The sequence below is a fragment of the Aristolochia californica genome, unplaced genomic scaffold (assembly GCF_029961685.1).
Source record: "Aristolochia californica isolate CCGP_79_NKW_82.1479 unplaced genomic scaffold, dmAriCali1.0.hap1 SCAF_5, whole genome shotgun sequence".
NCBI lineage: Eukaryota > Viridiplantae > Streptophyta > Magnoliopsida > Piperales > Aristolochiaceae > Aristolochia > Aristolochia californica.
Window position 1 is genome coordinate 38,301,149 of NW_027182214.1, and position 17,769 is coordinate 38,318,917.

Here is a 17,769-nt window from a genome sequence, read left to right on the forward strand (position 1 = left end):
GGACTACCAATTTTACAAGAAGATCCTATACATCATTTGTAGCAAACTGGGAGTTCATGATGTTTTTTCACCCCCAGTTTAATGGGGAGTGTTGGAAGATAAGCCCAAGCCCACACGACCAAGGAAAACCCACATATCCAAGTGTGTTGGAAGATGGGCACAAACCCATAAGAATAAGGAAGACCTATATATCCAAGAGTATTGGAAGATGGGCCCAAACCCATAAGATATAGGACCCACGATGATTACGTGGGCTGGCATATGAAGTCATACCAAGAGTGTTGGAAGATGGGCCCAAACCCATAAGATATGGGACCCACCATGATCACGTGAGATGACATAAGAAGTCATATCCAAAAGTGTTGGAAGATTGGTCCAAGCCCATAAGATATGGGACCCACCATGATCACGTGAGATGGCATAAGAAGTCTTATAGAGCCAGAATTATTATGGAAGCAGGTCTCATATAATAGTTTCAGTTTAAAGGTGTTTTAGTCATGTTAGTCTTTTATTTATATTGGGTTATTTAATTATACTAAGACTTATCTTTAAGTGTTAGATTTTGAGTATAATTGGGACAAATATAGTTTAAATGTATTTGGACTTCCTCTATTATAAATAAAGGTTCATGTACTCTAATTAAGATCAAGTCAATGAAGTAGTTTTCTTTTCCATAAATTCAACATATTATGTATAAGGGTTGATGTTTGATTTACTTACCATTAATCAATTTTGTGACAAAGGAAATAAGGTTTCGTTTGAAAAGAACAAATGCTTAGTAAAGAATAAAAATGATGAACTAGATCGAAAGGGACATAGAAGATTGTAATGGCTAAATTAAAGATACTTAATACCAAGTGTCACGGCATCACTCATATATGAGAGAATTCTTTTACTTCCCTCTCTAAACTAGAAGACTTAAAATGTAATATGATTAGTAGAACAAGACACACTAAAACTAATGAAGCTAATGCAAGTGTAGTGAGCAAATTGAAAGAGGAACTTTGATGTACAAGTCTCCTTTTTATTTTTATTTTTGACTTTTGATTAATATATGATTGTCATAGACTCCAACAATAAAGAAGTTCATTTATAATAGGTTAAGCATCATTCAAACATAATAGTAATTTAATTAACAAAATAAGACAAATAATTTAATTTTTTAAAATAAAATATCACTCTTAAATTAGTAATTTAATCTACTATTAAAAATCATGAATATAATAAATAAATAGTAGGGGTATTTTATTAATAAAATAAGATAGATTTTGTTTAGTTTAAATTAATACAATAATTACAAAGTAAAATAAAAATATTAATTTAATTAATTATAAAAAATAGATTACTTAAATAAAATATTTACTATGATCATATTCTTACTTTTTACTATATCTTAACTATCACTCTTAAATTAGTAATTTAATATAATATTAAAAGTCATGAATATAATAAATAAATAATAATATAAATATTTCTATTAAAATCTAACTTAAATTAGTTTAGTGTCGGTGTCGGTCTACAGAGCGCCTCTCCGACAAACCTAGAGAAGACTTTGACTCATAGGACGAGTGCTTTGCTTAACTTTTCACCCCTCATATCTCCAATAATTACAATTTTATCCTTACCTCTGCAAGAAGGGGCCACCACCACTAGTGCTCACAATCTTTTTTTGTAGCAACAGTTTTTATTATTTCTTTAAAAAAAAAAAAACTTATATTGGCAGCTCCGCCACACCGGAGTTGCAGTCCCGTCTTACCTGCGTTTTACGCACGATTTCTTGAACGGAAAAAATAAAGCGATTCGTATAGAAAGGGAAAAAAAGCAGCGGAGTAGGATTGAAACGGATGGATAGAGAGAAATAGAGAGCAGAAGAGGGAGGAAAGAGTTTTTTTTTTTTTTTTTTTTAGTTTTCTTTTTCGTATTTTTTTGGTTCTGTTAGGGTTTGTTCGTTGTTGCGTTGGTGAGAACTCGAAGTCGGGAACGAGATCGAGATCGATGGCCTTGCAAGGGCAGGGAATTGACCCTGCCGTTTTGGATGACATCATAAAGCGACTTTTGGAGGTTCGATCGTCTAGGCCGGGAAAGCAAGTCCAGCTCTCCGAGTCTGAGATACGGCAGCTTTGCGTTGTATCTAGGGAGATCTTTCTCCAGCAGCCCAACCTGTTGGAACTAGAAGCACCGATCAAGATCTGCGGTACGTACCCATTACTAACTACCTATCCTTTTTTTTTTTTTTTTTTTTGTGAGGGGAGTCTCGATGGCGGAATCTGGTTGTTTTCTTGAGTCTGCTGTATTTTGGGCGATTTTTTTTTGTCTTTTACCTCTAGGAGTTTTAGAGACTAGAAATCGGTAGTGGAGATATTTTATGCCTTTGTCTGAAAATGAAACGTTGTTTGTTTCACGCTAGGTTTTACTGAGTTGTTGCATTACTCTAATAATCAGCACTGTTAGTTTTCTAATTGTTTCTCCTCATACTTTTATCGGAAAACAGAATCCCAACAGGAAGGGGTTAATGATTTTATATTGTTTGTGGTCGCATCAGGATCTTAAGTTGCGTGGATGGGTAATGGCAAATCAGGCTGCTTCCATCTCATGCTTCAAATGTTGTGAAAATAGATTACCACTATCGCTTAAAGTGTTGCTAGATCATTTTAAACCGGTGAGTGCCAGAAGGTGGTTCTACTGAAGGAAATCACTCTCACCGTATATCTGAATTTCCTTTATTCAAAGAAAAAAGGAAAAACAAAACGACTATAAACACTAGTATGGCGCCCTCCTGTTCTGCACAAGTCAGCTCATATTCTCTGTTTTTTTTAGTGTTGATTACACACACAGACACCCCTCACCCCTAGTGAGACTTAAATCCTGGACGCCATACTAGAAACCCCCTTTGAGACCATTGAGCCAAAGGCTCAAGTCACAACTCATAGTCTTTTTGTTGGTCTTGTGCCGTTTCTTCGAACATCACTGCAAGCTTGGGGAGCATTAGCTAGTATGTTTTTGCTTGTGATTAGTCATTAATAACTTTTATTTTTCTGAACACTGAGAGGAAGGCAATGGACTCTATGAACCTTAAAATCCAAAATATTGACTTTCTAAACATGGGATGTGACGGTGTCAAAACAAATTTGTTAGAACAAGATGGTATGGTCTGGTCTTGCTTAAAAAAAAAAGGAACAAGGTAGTCTGCATCTTTTTTTCCTTATGTTCAAATAGCACGGATTTGGGAACAATTTCAAGCAATTAGGAAGGAATGCACCTTTTCTCTGAAAATACATTCAAATAGTTCGTGGGGATCATTCATAGTTAACTGTTTAATATTTTAAAATATTTTTTTTATTAGAATTTAATATTTCAAAATATTCTCAAAAGAAAATTCGCTGTAAGATGTTAAATAAGATTGTTGAAACACATCATGTACTTCTAATGCCTCACAATATGCTCCATAATGTGGCGAGCATGCTCTTCTTTAATTTGGTTTTTTTATCTTTTCTTTTACCTAGTTTAACATTCTCATGGTTTCTTGTCTCATTTCTACATTCTTAATTAGCAAATTCTCCTGTATTTTCTGAGGTTTTTGTTATTCACCTGTTCATGAGAATGGTAAAGACTGTCCAATCCATGCACTTGAAAGCATATGAATAAGGAATTATGTCTCCAATATAGAATGTTATGTGCAAAAAAACCGTTCAAAATAATTTAATAGAAGGTGTTTGCAATCGTGTGTATATATTTGCTGTCATGTGCCACTCCAAATCGATGAGATTATCAAATTGGACCATTTTTGTCCGCTAGAACTGATACCTTGAGAAGTTTTTCTAGTGCACCTGAAATGTTGGAAAGTAGTGCATCTATTTTATAGTTTTTTTTTTTATTTGCAGCTTTATTAATGAAACAAAAGAGCAACAAAAAAAAAAGACAAACAACGGAGGAGGAGGCCAAACTGCCCACTCCTAGTTTTGAGTATGGTGGACCTCAGTTATACCCTTCCTTAAGTTCTTAATTTTTTAAAGCCATGAGATCTATTCTCTGATGGAGCTTAAACCTGTCCTTCATCTCACAAATTTGAACTGGTTGTTTCATTTGGGTCATTTTTCTGTTTTAGAATATCTTATATTAATAATCATGGTGCAGCTGTTTGAATGGAGACTCTAGTTTGTTTTCTCTTTCCTTTTTTTTTTGTGCCTTTGGTTCAATGGGCAGTTGTGGGAAAGGGGTTTCAAGTGTGAGGTCATGGGCTAAGTGTCACTCGGTGGATTAGTATGTGTGCTTGTGCGTAATCAACATTCAATAAATTTTTTTAACTTGGATATTTTAAATGACTGATATTTTGCAAATTAAAGTATGCTAGTCAGCTTTGGTTCTCCTGGACGCATGCATGTTTAAAATAATTATTTGAATTTCCTTCTTCAAATCTGGTTATCTTCACTTTAAAATGATGTTTCCTAACGTCTTTTTTATCTCATTTGATCTTTAGGTGACATACATGGGCAGTATGGTGATCTTTTGAGACTTTTTGAGTATGGTGGTCTGCCTCCCCATGCCAACTATTTATTTCTAGGGGATTATGTTGATAGAGGAAAGCAGAGTTTGGAAACTATATGCCTTCTTCTTGCATATAAAATCAAATACCCAGAAAACTTTTTTCTTCTGAGAGGAAATCACGAATGTGCTTCTATAAATAGAATATATGGTTTTTATGATGAATGTAAACGCCGGTTCAATGTGAGACTATGGAAAGTCTTCACAGAAAGTTTTAACTGCCTCCCCGTGGCAGCTCTGATAGATGACAAAATATTATGCATGCATGGTGGTCTTTCTCCTGATCTTACCAATTTGGATCAAATTAAAAACATTAGTCGCCCGACTGATGTTCCAGAAACGGGCCTGCTTTGTGATTTACTTTGGTCAGATCCTGGTAGAGATGTTCAGGGCTGGGGAATGAATGATCGTGGAGTATCATACACGTTTGGTGCTGATAAGGTTGCAGAGTTTTTGACAAAGCATGATCTTGACCTTGTTTGTCGTGCCCATCAGGTTACATTAACTTTCCTGTTTCTTATTTTAGGTAGACTGGCATTGGGACATTAGACTGAGCAGTGTTTATTGTTGTATATTTATTGAAGGAAGAGAGTGGATTAATTTGGTGACGATATCTGAAATAGTATGTTGTGTACTGTTATAATTTAACTAATGGGACTAAGTTAATCAGTTCAAGAGAGAGCAGTAACCTTCCCCTTCTGCCCTAGATCTTACTGGTGAGTAGGTTTTGATGAGAAATTTATCTGTTAAATGCAGGTTGTGGAGGATGGTTATGAGTTCTTTGCTGACAGACAATTGGTTACAATATTCTCAGCCCCTAACTACTGTGGTGAATTTGATAATGCGGGTGCAATGATGAGTGTTGATGAGAACTTGATGTGCTCTTTCCAAATCCTTAAGCCAGCAGAAAAGAAAGCTAAGTACCTTATGTCAACAAAAATATGAAGTCAAAGCCTGGTCATTGTCAAGTGGTAGCATGGTTAGTTCCACCATCCTTCCATTATTATTATGTGCAGTAATTTTTGGTTGCTATTTTCTTAGTCATTGTGTGAGAAGCTTCAACAATAATCTTTTTTTGGTAGCAAATACATTTAAGAGTCATCATGCCAAAGAAAACGTTTTGTTGTGGTGGGTTTGCATGGTCTGGGTTGGTTCCTTTGGCTTATGTCAGATGTCTCATAAATGATGACCAATTATTTTCGAAGGCAATTAGTGTATTTTGAAGCTGTCTGATTCTGTTCCATTTTCTTGATTTTGTTCTCTTTGGTATATATAGCATATGCTAAATCTTATTTGCTCGAACTGATAAATCTGGTGTCACAGTGGGTTTTTCAAATTTATACTGTTTTGATAATCTGGTGTCAGGTTTCTTGGCATTTTTTGAGTTGTACTGCTACTCTTTTGATACATGGATGTTTGAGTGCAGAGAGTTGGATTTAAGTAGACCTTGTAGTCTGTTGTCATTTGAGTAATATTAGAATGGGAGACCTGTCTCAAAGTGGAGAAATTATTAGATGATATAGGCCTTTATTCTCTATTAACACTCCCCTCCAACACAGAGAAAACTTGGCGAAAGATGTAGACAAAGAATTGAGCCTGAACCAGTCGTCGTTATTTTTCATTCATGCTTCTGATGTTCTTAATGTTGAGAATAATTTCACATTGTTTCCTATTCCTTCCTTCATTTTTAGTTGGCTCATGAATGGATGCAGCGGGCAGTGGAAATACGTTCGATAGGTGGTGGTAGACAGCAGCTTCTTCTCCCTGAAATGTCTTTTAAGGGCAGGCGGGCGGCTGAAGTAGCTGTCATCGTCTCCACATCCGTGGATTGATTGGATTATTCTGTCAAAAGTTAATGGTATAAATAATTAATGAGTTTCCAACAGGGAAACGGGGTGTATTTCTGGAGGTACTCTTTTTTTTTTTTTTTTTTTTTTATTTTGAATTACGCAAGTTTCAATGTATATACAATATTCCTCTTCTCTGCAAGTCCAATTCATCCTACTCTTTTGACGCATAAAAAATAAAATAAAATTAAAAATAAAATTAAAAATTCTTTTGGCCCCTTTCTCTAGTTTTTGTTTCATAATGCAACAGGAAAATTAGTAGTTAAAAATAAATAATATTTTTATACAATAATTGCTTAAATGTTTTCTGATTGAAAAAATAAATATAATAGGAATCTCTGGCGCAATCGTAGTAGCGTGTTTCATTTCCCATCAGATGGTTGGTTTTCGATTCACGTCGGGTTCAAATCCTTAAAAAAAACCAAAGGTTGGTCAAGTCAAACAGATTGGCCCTTTTTTCTCATGACGCAAAATATAAATCATTTCCGTTGCCGGGACTTGAACCCGGGTCTCTCGGGTGAGAGCCGAGTATCCTAACCAACTAGACTACAACGGAACTCATGGTCAGCATAGAAAACAATAGAGTCATGTATATGCACACAAAAGTTTCTAAGCACTAACAATGGACTTCTAAAACCCAATCCCAACACACAAGAAAAAAATGGATAATATAATAATTAATACATAAAATTAACAAAAAAAATAAAACAAGATGATAAGCTTGCAGAAATGATAAGAACTATTACAAACCAATCAACCCCAATCCTGATTGTTCTCTCCTCTCCCTCAACTTTCCCATACTATTTTGGGGTATGTAAAGATGATTCATCTTCCTTCTCAAGTAGATCAAGAAGATTATCAAATTCTATACACTGGTGTAGTATATATTTGTAGAACTATTACAATATCATGATGATAAGCTTATGAGAAACGTTGAGATATACTTACACTTGGTTGTTGTTATTGGCGCGATTTTCTTTATCATTTGCATAAAATTTTATAATAATTAATGTTTTATTTAACAATATTTTTAACCTAAAATAATTTATGGAAAAGAATGACATTAAAAATAATCAAAATAAACATATAAAAGATGAATAAAATAGCTAAAATCACATCATATAAATTTGAAATGAGAACCAACATATTTATATATAGAAATTTAAAAAATCATATAATTAGATAATTTAAATATAATTTTATAATGCTGATAAAATAATAATTTAACAAACTTTGAAACTATGGATTAACATAAAAATGAAAAATATAAATTATGAGAGTACAAATTAAGTATGCATATGTTGTGTCGATATCTTTGTTTGTATTAAAAATAATATCAGTATCTTCACTAGGATTAGCTTCAAAATCTGTTGTAATGCTTTTGACCTGATCAAACAAACTATTTGGGTGGAAATTTATGATCTTCACAACTTCATTAATTTGGCTTTGTTTATCCACAATATCAATTACATTTGTTTGTATCCCTCCTGAGTAATCGATTAGTTAGAACCTAGCCAATAAGGGAATTCAAACATGATCCATCAAATAAAATTATACTCAACCACACATGTATTGCACAACCAGAGGGAATCAAATTGATCGATCAACTATACTTTTTTAGACCATCGATAACATATTGATCGATCAGTCCATCAAAAAATAAGTCACTCTCTAATAGAAAGGTAGCTGTTATGATCAATTGATTGATTAGTTACTTACCAATAATCGATCAATCAACGATCTAATTTTTGCAAATGGGCAAATAATGGTTAGTTTGAGTTGGAGAAGTTATAAATACCCCCACCAAACCATGAGTAAATGAATGAATGAGTACTTATTGGCATATCTTTAAGCCATAAACCTTTATCTTAAAAATTCTCACCAAAAGGGCTTTAGAGAAAAAGAGAGAGAGCCTTACCTTTAAAAAGCTTTTATCTCTTTCAATCATCTTTGCAAACATCATAGTACAAGCTCCTTGATCTATTCACAATGTGTTACAAAGGATAAGGCAAATTGAATCTCTCCAAGGGTGTAATTTTTCCCTTTCTTTTTACGATATTATAAAAGGTTCATCTAGAACCTGTTAATCTAGATAGAAAGGTCTAGTTAGAGCTAGAATGTAGCAACAATTTCTTGGGGAGATTGGCTTGTGCAAAAATCATGTATTGAGCTACACGTGGCCAAAGAGAACCGAAATCTCTTTGTAATTTTCCAACTATTAGAGCGTACTAGTGGAATTTTCCCAAACACTAGTTCTTGGGCAGTGACTACCACTAAGTGAACATCGATAAAAAAAATATCTTTTTGTCCCTATTGTGTGTGCATGTTGCTATTTTCTTCTAGCTATTAGAGTGTAATAGTGGAATTTTCCCAAGCACTGGTTCTTGGGCGATGACTACCACTAGGGGAACATCGAAAAAAAAAAATCAGTTTGTCCCTATGGTGTGTACATGTTGCTATTTTCATTGAATTGCTTTTATGCATGATATTTTGATTACACGTGCAAATCAGTTTTTATTTGAATATCTCAATTCAACCCCCTCCCCCCTCTTGAAAAGTCACCTGGCCAACGGTTCCAAAATTCATCAACCATATGAGATGCAGTGTTAAAGGTTTTAGCATTACATCAAAAGACTTAATATTGACCTAAGTTGACCTCCATCTATATTTTGATGAAAACAAAACTTAACTATGTGTGTACTAATATTTGTAATCAAACATTTCAAATGTAACTCATTCAAGAAACACAATGATTAAGGTCTCCATAAACAACCGACAAAAATCAATTTACGAACTTGAGTTCAACTATGTGTCAAGTCTTCTTGAAGAAGCACCTACCATCAAAGAAACGACGATGTGAATGCTAGAGTCTAGACTGCATAGAAATATCTCAAGAACACTAGCCATGTCAAAGGACAACATCAAACTTTGATTTTAATGTACACGTGAGCTATAGAGCTCTAGGGCATGTCATTTATAAAAATCATGTTTAACTGATGCACTATAGTATTTTAAACTTGTAAAACCTCTTAGCTACATCATCATCATGCTTAAAACCAATTTTTTAAATTTGACATAAAACACGATTAATCGACCTACATAGGCTTGAGAAATCATGCAGAATGCAATTTGGCAGAAGCTCATAAAGCATGATATATCAATCATACCAAGAACTCCCACATTGAGCTATAAAGCATGATCCACACCCTATCCAAAAATCGATGATCCTGAGCACTACATAGCCAACCCCATAAAGCATGATTGATCAATCTGACTAGATTGATAGATCAATTGACCATTTTTGAGAAGTTGAGAATTCAATTGATTGATGGCTTGATCGATCAACAAGCCTAGGGAACACAATAATATAGCCATTATACAAGGCTGATCGATTATAATTTTCCAGTGACTAATCAATACTTTTTTTATCTTTTTGAAAACAGGCAACAAACGACTATTTTGGTGGGAAAACTTATAAATACCGCTTCAAACATATTGTGAAGAGTAATGAGAGCATTTATTGGTAATTTATTGTATTCGACAATTGTTTTTTTTTTAAATTCCTTTATAAACCTATTTGAAAGAAAAAAGTTACAATCTTGCAAAAACTTCCTCTCTTTCAAATTCTCCGTGCATACTAGCAATTCAAGCTTCAGATACTCATCTCTTGTGCATCAAAGCTTAGAGACTTGGAAATCTCAAGGAAAATGTTCTCTATCCAAATTTCAAGGGTGTAAGTTTTCATTTTATTTTTTTATTTTTTATTTCTTATCAAGGCTAACCTAGAGCCAAGAAATTTAGAAAGGAAAGCTTGCTATAGAAGAGATGAGACTTAATGATCTGCCCCATTCCTTGAGTCTCTATTTATAGTTGAGGAAACAAGTTTACAATGACTACGATGCCCTTAGGGCTAAAAGCACTCAAAAAGAAAAGATATATGTAGACATACATAATCTTTTTTAGTTACACCCTTGTGTCATCCTTATGCAAAGACCATTAAATTGTGTCTTTTGCCACCTCCTTGATGTGGGGAAGGTATTTACTTTAATGCCACTTGGAGATGTCTTCCAACAATCCCCCTCAAGCTGGGGGAGAGAAAACATTGTAGATACCTAGTTTGTCATATATAGTGGTTAAGATCTTGAAAGTCATAGGTTTCGTAAGAATGTCTGCTACCTACCCTTGTGATGCAACATGTCTGAGAGATAAGATACCACCCTGAAACTTTTCTCGTATAAAGTGGTAGTCTACCTCAATGTATTTTTTCCTCTCATGGAAGATAAGATTTGAAGTGTTGTAAATGACTGCTTGGGTGATGCAATATAATTCTATAGAGGCTCCTTTATAGAATCCCAATTCAATCAGAATGTATCTGATCCATAGAAGCTCACTGACTATGTGGGCCATAACTCTATTCTCTGCTTCTGCACTGGACCTTGCAGCAACATTCAACTTTTTGCTTCTCCATGTAACCAGGTTACCTCCAACTAAGGTACAATACCTTAAAGTGGACTTCCTATCATCAGGAAATCCAACCCAATTTGCATATGAGAAACCTTCTATGTTGAATGACCATGATTCTTATATAGAATCTTTTTTCCTAGAGCTCATTTTAAATATTTCAGTATCCTCTCCAAGACTTGCCAATGGGTAAGTTTTGGTTTGTGCATATACTGACTCACCACACTTACTATATATGATATGTCTAGTCTGTTCACCGTGAGGTAAATAAGCTTTTCCACAAACCTCTGATATTTACTTATATCAACATATTCTCCAGAGCTTGCACAAAGATTTGCATTGGCATCCATATGAGTGTCTACAAGTCAACTCCCCATCATCCCTATGTCCTCTAGTAGATCCAAGACATACTTTCTCTGAGATAATATAACCCTATGCTTTGATTGGAATACCTCAATTACCAAAAATATTTTAAAACTCCAGGATCCTTTGTTTTAAATTCTTGACATATATTATCTTTGACTTCTTTTATGTTGTCTGCATCACTGCTAGGTAAGATGATATCATCCACATAAACTGATAGTAATACTTTTCCCTTTAAGGTATTCTTGATAAAGATAAAATGGTCTATTGAGCATTGGTTGAATCCAAACCGCAACATCTCTTGGCTAAATTTATCAAACCAAGCCTGAGGAGACTCTTTAAGCCCATATAGAGACTTCCTCAATTTGCATACCAACTCTCCGTCAACCACAAAACCAGTTGATTGATGCTTATATCTCTTCTTTTATGACCCCATTCAAAAAGTCATTTTTTTACATCCAATTGATAAACCAGTCAATAGAAATTACGAGCTAGAGATAATGCATATCGAGTTTAATTTAGCCATAGGGGAAAATGTTTCCTCATAATCCACTCCATAACATTGAGTGTATCCCTTGGCAACGAGTCAGGCTTTGAGGCGAGCAACATAACCATCTAGATTGTACTTGATAGTGAAAACCCATTTATAGCTCACGTGTTTCTTAATGGGAGGAAAAGCAACAAGGGCCCAAGTTTGATTCTCATATAAAGCATGCATTTATTCTACCATGGCCGCCTTCCATTTTAGATGTCTTAGAGCCTCCTAATATTACTGTGGAACAGAGATGGAAGAAATAGATGCAAGAAATTGACAACATGAAGAAGACAATCGATGGTGAGAAACAAAATTCCATATAGGATGAGAAATGGAGGGCCTAGTGCAAGTCCAAGGCTCCTTTCATAGTGCTATGGGTCAAGTATCAAATTGTGGGCCAAATACAATAGAGGAAGATGGGCTTACCTTGGAGGGATCCGTAAACTCCACAAGTGTGGTGTTGGCCGAGTCTTTGGGGGGCTTGATTTTCAGGATTCCATGGATCTATGATATGCCCCATTTCCATAGATCACCCACCAGACGATCTCTTCTTGGTTTCGGATCGGAAGACGTGAGGATAAGCAAGCTTTTGAAGGAAGTTTGCACCTTAGGCCTCATCAGAGAGAGAACCCGATCTCATTCGCAACTATGATCAATGCTTGGTCTTTCATTAATCAGACGTCCCTTTAAAGGGAATTAGGGAATGACGCCAACAAGGGCCCAAGCAAGAGGCCATAAGTTTCAAGCGAATTACAAGAAAACCGACTAATGAGTTAAAAGTGAAAATTACATAATCCACCCTCTTTGTCGACTAGTTAATCTAGATGCTATGGAGTCCATGACATCACTCCCCTCTTGAAGAACGAGCTTGCCCTCAAGCTCAAATGTACGTTTGCTGGCCTATGCTGACATCTCGATACATGCACAAGTGTCAACCGTGGTAGTTGGGTTAGCCCTCTGGACTAAAAAAGTAGAGCATCCAACCAGAGGAGCAATAGACAGCACGGAAGGCTGTGATGGTTCCCATGAGGTTGCAGCAGTGTCAGTCTCCGTCCACAAAACGAAAACCTCCCACGCACCAGTATATGATGAACCTGCTGATGAAAGAGTCCCTGCAATACTAGCTTCAGAATCTACTACTACGTCCTGGTTGTGTTGTGTCTTATTACCCTTTATAGCTATGATAATTGTACCAAATAATCCCTTTTGTCTTGCGTTTGTTTGTGTTGTGTCTTATTGCCCTTTATAGCTATGATAACTGTACCAAATAATCCCTTTTGTCTTGCGTTACTACTAGGGGTTGAACTGGTGGCTTCATTTTGCATAGGAATAGTGCTGGTAAAGTAGGCTAATGGATTTCAGCTTTCGGTATATATCAAACCTGGACAAAATAGAGATGAAAAGGATTTTTTGATTTGTGTTCACCAAAATGAGTTATCCTTCCTAGGCACAACAGAAAGATAAATTCAAAGTTGAGCTTGATTTTGAATTTGAAACAGTCAGATCCCTCAAGGAAATGTCCAGTAGTAAGGATAAATCTAGAAGAGACCTTATTTCGATTTTGCCACTTGTAAACAGAAGTATTAGACCAATACTAGAACTCTGGAGTGGAAACTGTTGATGCCCACCAACAAGTCCCTGGAATTTTTTCGTATGGTGCACTTTTTTATCCCCTTGTACCAGATGAAGTAAGGAATACAAATGTGTAGCTTTTTCAGAACAAACCAACACAAGTGATTGCTTTGATATTGTTGTGTTACTCATCTGCCCTTGGTTCAAACGTGGACTTGAGGCAATGTATCCATGGCCAGATGTATCTTGCTCATCGAGAAGGTGCAGGAAGAGTGCTTGTGCAGGTTTTTTATAGTGGACCCCACAACTGCTGAGTGGATTTCCAATGTATCCATCAATGGCCAAAATGGATGAATCTTTCAGGGTTACCAGTAAAATATTTTTCTGAGAGGCATTGGAGCTGCAATTCTCATATTTTAAAGCACCAGTAGATGGTTCACTTGAAAAACGTCTCAGAGACAATATGGTAGGCCCTTCCATCTTAATTGTCGCAACCGATCCTTCATCAGTTCCAATGACAAGTTTCCTTACAATGGAGTTCATATGGATGGACATTACAGCTCCTATAACCTTTAGAAGCTTGATGTCATGAATGTTGTTGCTGCATCCTTGTTTTGTACTGTTTTGCTCAGATTTGAATGTGCGGATCATTCCATGCTGATCTCCAGAAAGAACGGATGTCAAAGAACAAAGCTGTCACTGGAACACTACTCAAAGAATGAGTAGCATCCATATCACGCAAAAAATTAACACAACATGTTGACATGGACTATTACTGCTGGCAAAATGACCCAAAACAGCCACCTGGTTGCTGTAGGCATTCATCAGAATAGAATCTCTCCCCTGCCCTTGTGAAAAAAACATTGTCGAGGGCAAACATAGGTAAGGCCCTCAGCTGCTTGAATTGGAAGATGAGCATGATTCCAGAAGGATTAATTAACCACGTTGGCTTTGCCGACCAGCCAACAACATCATGTTGAGGCATTACTTCGAACAACTCCCCAACATTAGAAGTCCCGTTGACGCATGGCAAAATAGGTGCATAGAGAGAAAGGGATGCACGTTCCACTGTAAGAAAGGGTGGAACGGCAATTGCAGACCTGATTTTGTGCCTAGCAACCACGAATAGAAGGCCGGTTACACCACCCCGAACAGGGGCCTCATCTTATTGAACCCATTTCAATTTGAAATCTTCTGTGCAAGACCTCTCTTCTTCCGCCAGGGCCACGATTTCGACTTCGAAATTGAAATCTCTGGATTTTGGTGGGTGTCGGTTTGTAGACGCCGGCAATGGTGCTCTTATGTAATTTTCAAGGCCCAAGCCAACTGCTAGCCTGTCGAGCTTGAGATGTTGTGGATGGCGAACAGGATGAATGAGTGGCCTAAATTGAAAACATTTCTTCTTCTCGACGAACATGTGTCGAGGTTCCGCTCCGGCAAAGTAGGTCTTCGGTTTGGAGGTCGCCTCGCCGTCTGATTTTGGACGCTCGGGGAGTTTGGCCGAGATAGTGAGCTCTCGGATTTCCGGCGTCTTCTGTTTGGGAGGACGTATGGCGTCCAGGGAGAAACGGTTTGACGACAAACTCCCTTCCGTTTTTTGCCGACGAAGATAGTGGGGAGGATCCTTCCGATTTCGGACATGTGGAGTCCCCAATTTCGGATGTCACCGCCGCTGGAGAAACAGAGGGTTCTCTAATTTCTGGCATCGCCGATTTATCTGATTTCATTTCTGCGGCACTACCCAGAATAGCAGAAGTCCGAGCAATATTTGCATCAAATCAAAGAGTGAGTTGACGAATAAGCTCATGGATTTCCTTAATACCAGTGTGGAGTGCAGCGTAGTGGTTCTGTTTCGATCAGAAATTCCTTCACCAGAGTGTTGCAATCATTTAGAGAAGATGCATCGTTGACGGTGGTCCGCTCTCATGCCAAGTTGTATGCCCCATTTCCATGGATCAGCCACCAGACGATCTCTTCTTAGTTCCGAATCGAAAGATGTGAGGATAACCAAGCTTTCGAAGGAAGCTTTCACCTTAGGCCTTATGAGAGAGAGGACCCTATCTCAGGCCTCGTGAGAGAGAAAACTCGATCTCAGGCCTCAAGTTGGGGGTGAGAGAACATCATGAGCGCCCAACTTGCTGCAAATGGTGTATAGGATCTTCCAACACTCCCCCTCAAGCTGGTAGTCTTTTAGAGACCCAATTGGCATAATATAAGAGAGAGTCGAAACACTCCTAGCCGTGAGACATCACTCCATACTCTAGTCAAAAGGTCATAGTCAAAAATACTTTCCACTCAATTTCATCGACAAAAAAGTAGCCCTACTATGGGGCACAAAGTCTACCAGTTTTCTCAGGGTAGCTCAAAAAACACCTCTTGGGTGAATAATAGACTTGACTCATGCTAGATGTTGGGCACACACACCTATCCTCTATAAGTATTGGGTCTATAGGAGTTGCTCAGAAGTATAATAATAAACTCCTCCATCACGGTGTTCCTTCACAGGGCACCAACTCTCAAATGGTAGGAGTACAAATGCCAAATCAGGGGGGGGGGGGGGGGGGGGGGGGGGGGGGAGGTAATCACCAAAAGATAACATTCTAGGGGCACCATATGTTTTCTTCTCCATCAGAATAACCAATGTTGACAACAATCAGCAGTTGAGAAGTCCTTCAATAATAATGTCTCAACCAAAGTGACATAATAGCAACAACTATAATGGGCCTAGGCCCAAATAACACGTACCAAATGAATGAAAATTCTTAAAAGGATCCCACAAAATAATTCGTAAATAGTCCATCACTAAATAAGGAAGTTGCACCAAATAACATGTTGGAACCAAGTAAGTTGCCAATACTTCAAGATAATAATCTAGCTGGAGACAAGGGATAGAGTTGAGTCAAGTAGTAGACCAATATAGCTGAGTCATGGAAGAAATAGGTATAGAACTCGGGACCCAAACACGTATTACCAAGGCAAAAAATAAGTGGGCTGAGTCTAGTTAGCCCAGACTGAGTTGACCCGACCTGTTGGGTTAACCTAAGCATAAACCCTTCGGGTCTCTCGACAGATTAAAAGAGCTGCAACACCTAAGTTGGCATTTTATTTCAAGTCATCGTCTTCCACACTTTCGAACAGAGTGGGACAGTGGAAAACCAGTGAGTGACTTCAAAAATCTTTCTATTTTTGCAGTGGAGAAAATAATCCAGTGGAGACCTTGGAATAACGACAAGGTAGCACCAGGAACCAACAAAGAACAACAATTCATATAATCAGCAAACAAGATGTTTCCAAAATAGAGCAGTAATAAGATGTTTTCCGAGCATAACGAAAAATCATGTTTGCAGGTAGTCAGAAAGGTTGTTCCCCACCATTCCATAGTTGACACCAATTCCTTGAATAGGTGATGATAGTCGCCAATACAGACATGCAAATGTGCAGAGATATCTCCATTGAAGCAAATGTTCTTCCTTCAAATTTTCTTTCTCAAATTAGACTGGATGCACTTTTCTGGGTAACGGAGAAGAAGAAAACCATGCAAAAACAAGGGCACGAGACAAAGAGATAAAAAAAATAGAATTCTAAGACACCATAGTTATGAGTCCTGAAAATCAATGCTTTGATACCATGTTGACTTTCTTGACTCCATGGATTTAGCTCATGGAGAAAAAAAAAGGGACTCATTGGGAGAAAATAGGAGAGAAAAAAGGTTGTAGACTTGTATCCTATCCCTTCCCCTGAAGCTCAATTTATAGATTAATAATCCTATAATATTATAATTATGCCCCTAAAATTTAAACGAATTACATTAGTGTCATCTTTATGAGATGACTCTTTATTTACCGTAATGCCATTACTATGTGGGCATGTGGGTTTTCTCCTTGTTTTGTGGTCCTTGAGCCCATCTTTCACCTTTCTTGGATGTATTAGCTTTCCTTGGTCATGTGTGCTTGGGCCTATCTTCCAACAAGAACCGCATCCAGTGGCACAACGGGCTTCAGAGCTGCCAAAACTTATGAAAGACCCGGAGGTGCATCTTTTGAAGAATAAAAATATGTCCTAAAAAAAGGTAACAACCCTAGAGACAATTAACTTCTGAATAGAAGGATTATGATAGACATAACCTTTTTGGGTACGAGATAACCCAAAAAATACACTTAAGAGACTTAGGTTCAATCTTACTCTTTGGACGAGATGTGATATGAACAAAGCATGTGAAACCAAAGACCTTCTATGGAAGGGAGTAGAGGTCTTCATCTAGAAATAATAGTGAGTATGGGGATTTATGGGTAAGGACTAATGAAGTAGCCTATTAATAAAGAAGCGGGTTCTAAGAATGGTAACAAGCCAGTAAAAGTAGGGCACCTTCATAGAGTAGAGTAGACCATGGGCTACCTCAAGGAGATGTCAGTTTTTTCTTTGGACTACACTATTTTGTTGAGGGGTGTA

The 17,769-nt window shown here is 37.1% G+C and overlaps 1 protein-coding gene and 1 non-coding gene across 3 annotated transcripts; one reads left to right on the forward strand and one right to left on the reverse strand.

Moving 5' to 3' along the window:
• The first annotated feature begins 1,721 nt into the window (after window positions 1-1,721).
• On the forward strand, window positions 1,722-6,524 carry LOC137965736 (serine/threonine-protein phosphatase PP1). Of its 2 annotated transcripts, none has more exons than XM_068812068.1 (4): window positions 1,722-2,194; window positions 4,478-5,037; window positions 5,299-5,521; window positions 6,234-6,524. In XM_068812068.1, the coding sequence occupies exons 1-3, from the start codon at window positions 1,996-1,998 to the stop codon at window positions 5,485-5,487; spliced, it is 948 nt and encodes a 315-aa protein (XP_068668169.1). In that variant the 5' UTR covers window positions 1,722-1,995; the 3' UTR covers window positions 5,488-5,521; window positions 6,234-6,524. The 2 variants fall into 2 exon arrangements, with proteins under 2 accessions (XP_068668169.1, XP_068668170.1); XM_068812069.1 differs by having other exon boundaries at window positions 6,255-6,524.
• A 348-nt stretch (window positions 6,525-6,872) lies between these two features.
• Window positions 6,873-6,945, reverse strand: TRNAE-CUC (transfer RNA glutamic acid (anticodon CUC)). The gene has a single exon. It is a non-coding gene; the product is annotated as a tRNA-Glu (tRNA).
• Window positions 6,946-17,769: the final 10,824 nt, after the last annotated feature.

What these genes read in the sequence shown, in the direction of transcription:
- LOC137965736 (XM_068812068.1), top strand. Translation starts at nt 1,996, where the DNA reads ATGGCCTTGCAAGGGCAGGGAATTGACCCTGCCGTTTTGGATGACATC. An exon ending in AGCACCGATCAAGATCTGCG is followed by an intron (nt 2,195 to 4,477) that starts GTACGTACCCAT and finishes TTTGATCTTTAG; the next exon opens with GTGACATACATGGGCAGTAT. An exon ending in TTGTTTGTCGTGCCCATCAG is followed by an intron (nt 5,038 to 5,298) that starts GTTACATTAACT and finishes TGTTAAATGCAG; the next exon opens with GTTGTGGAGGATGGTTATGA.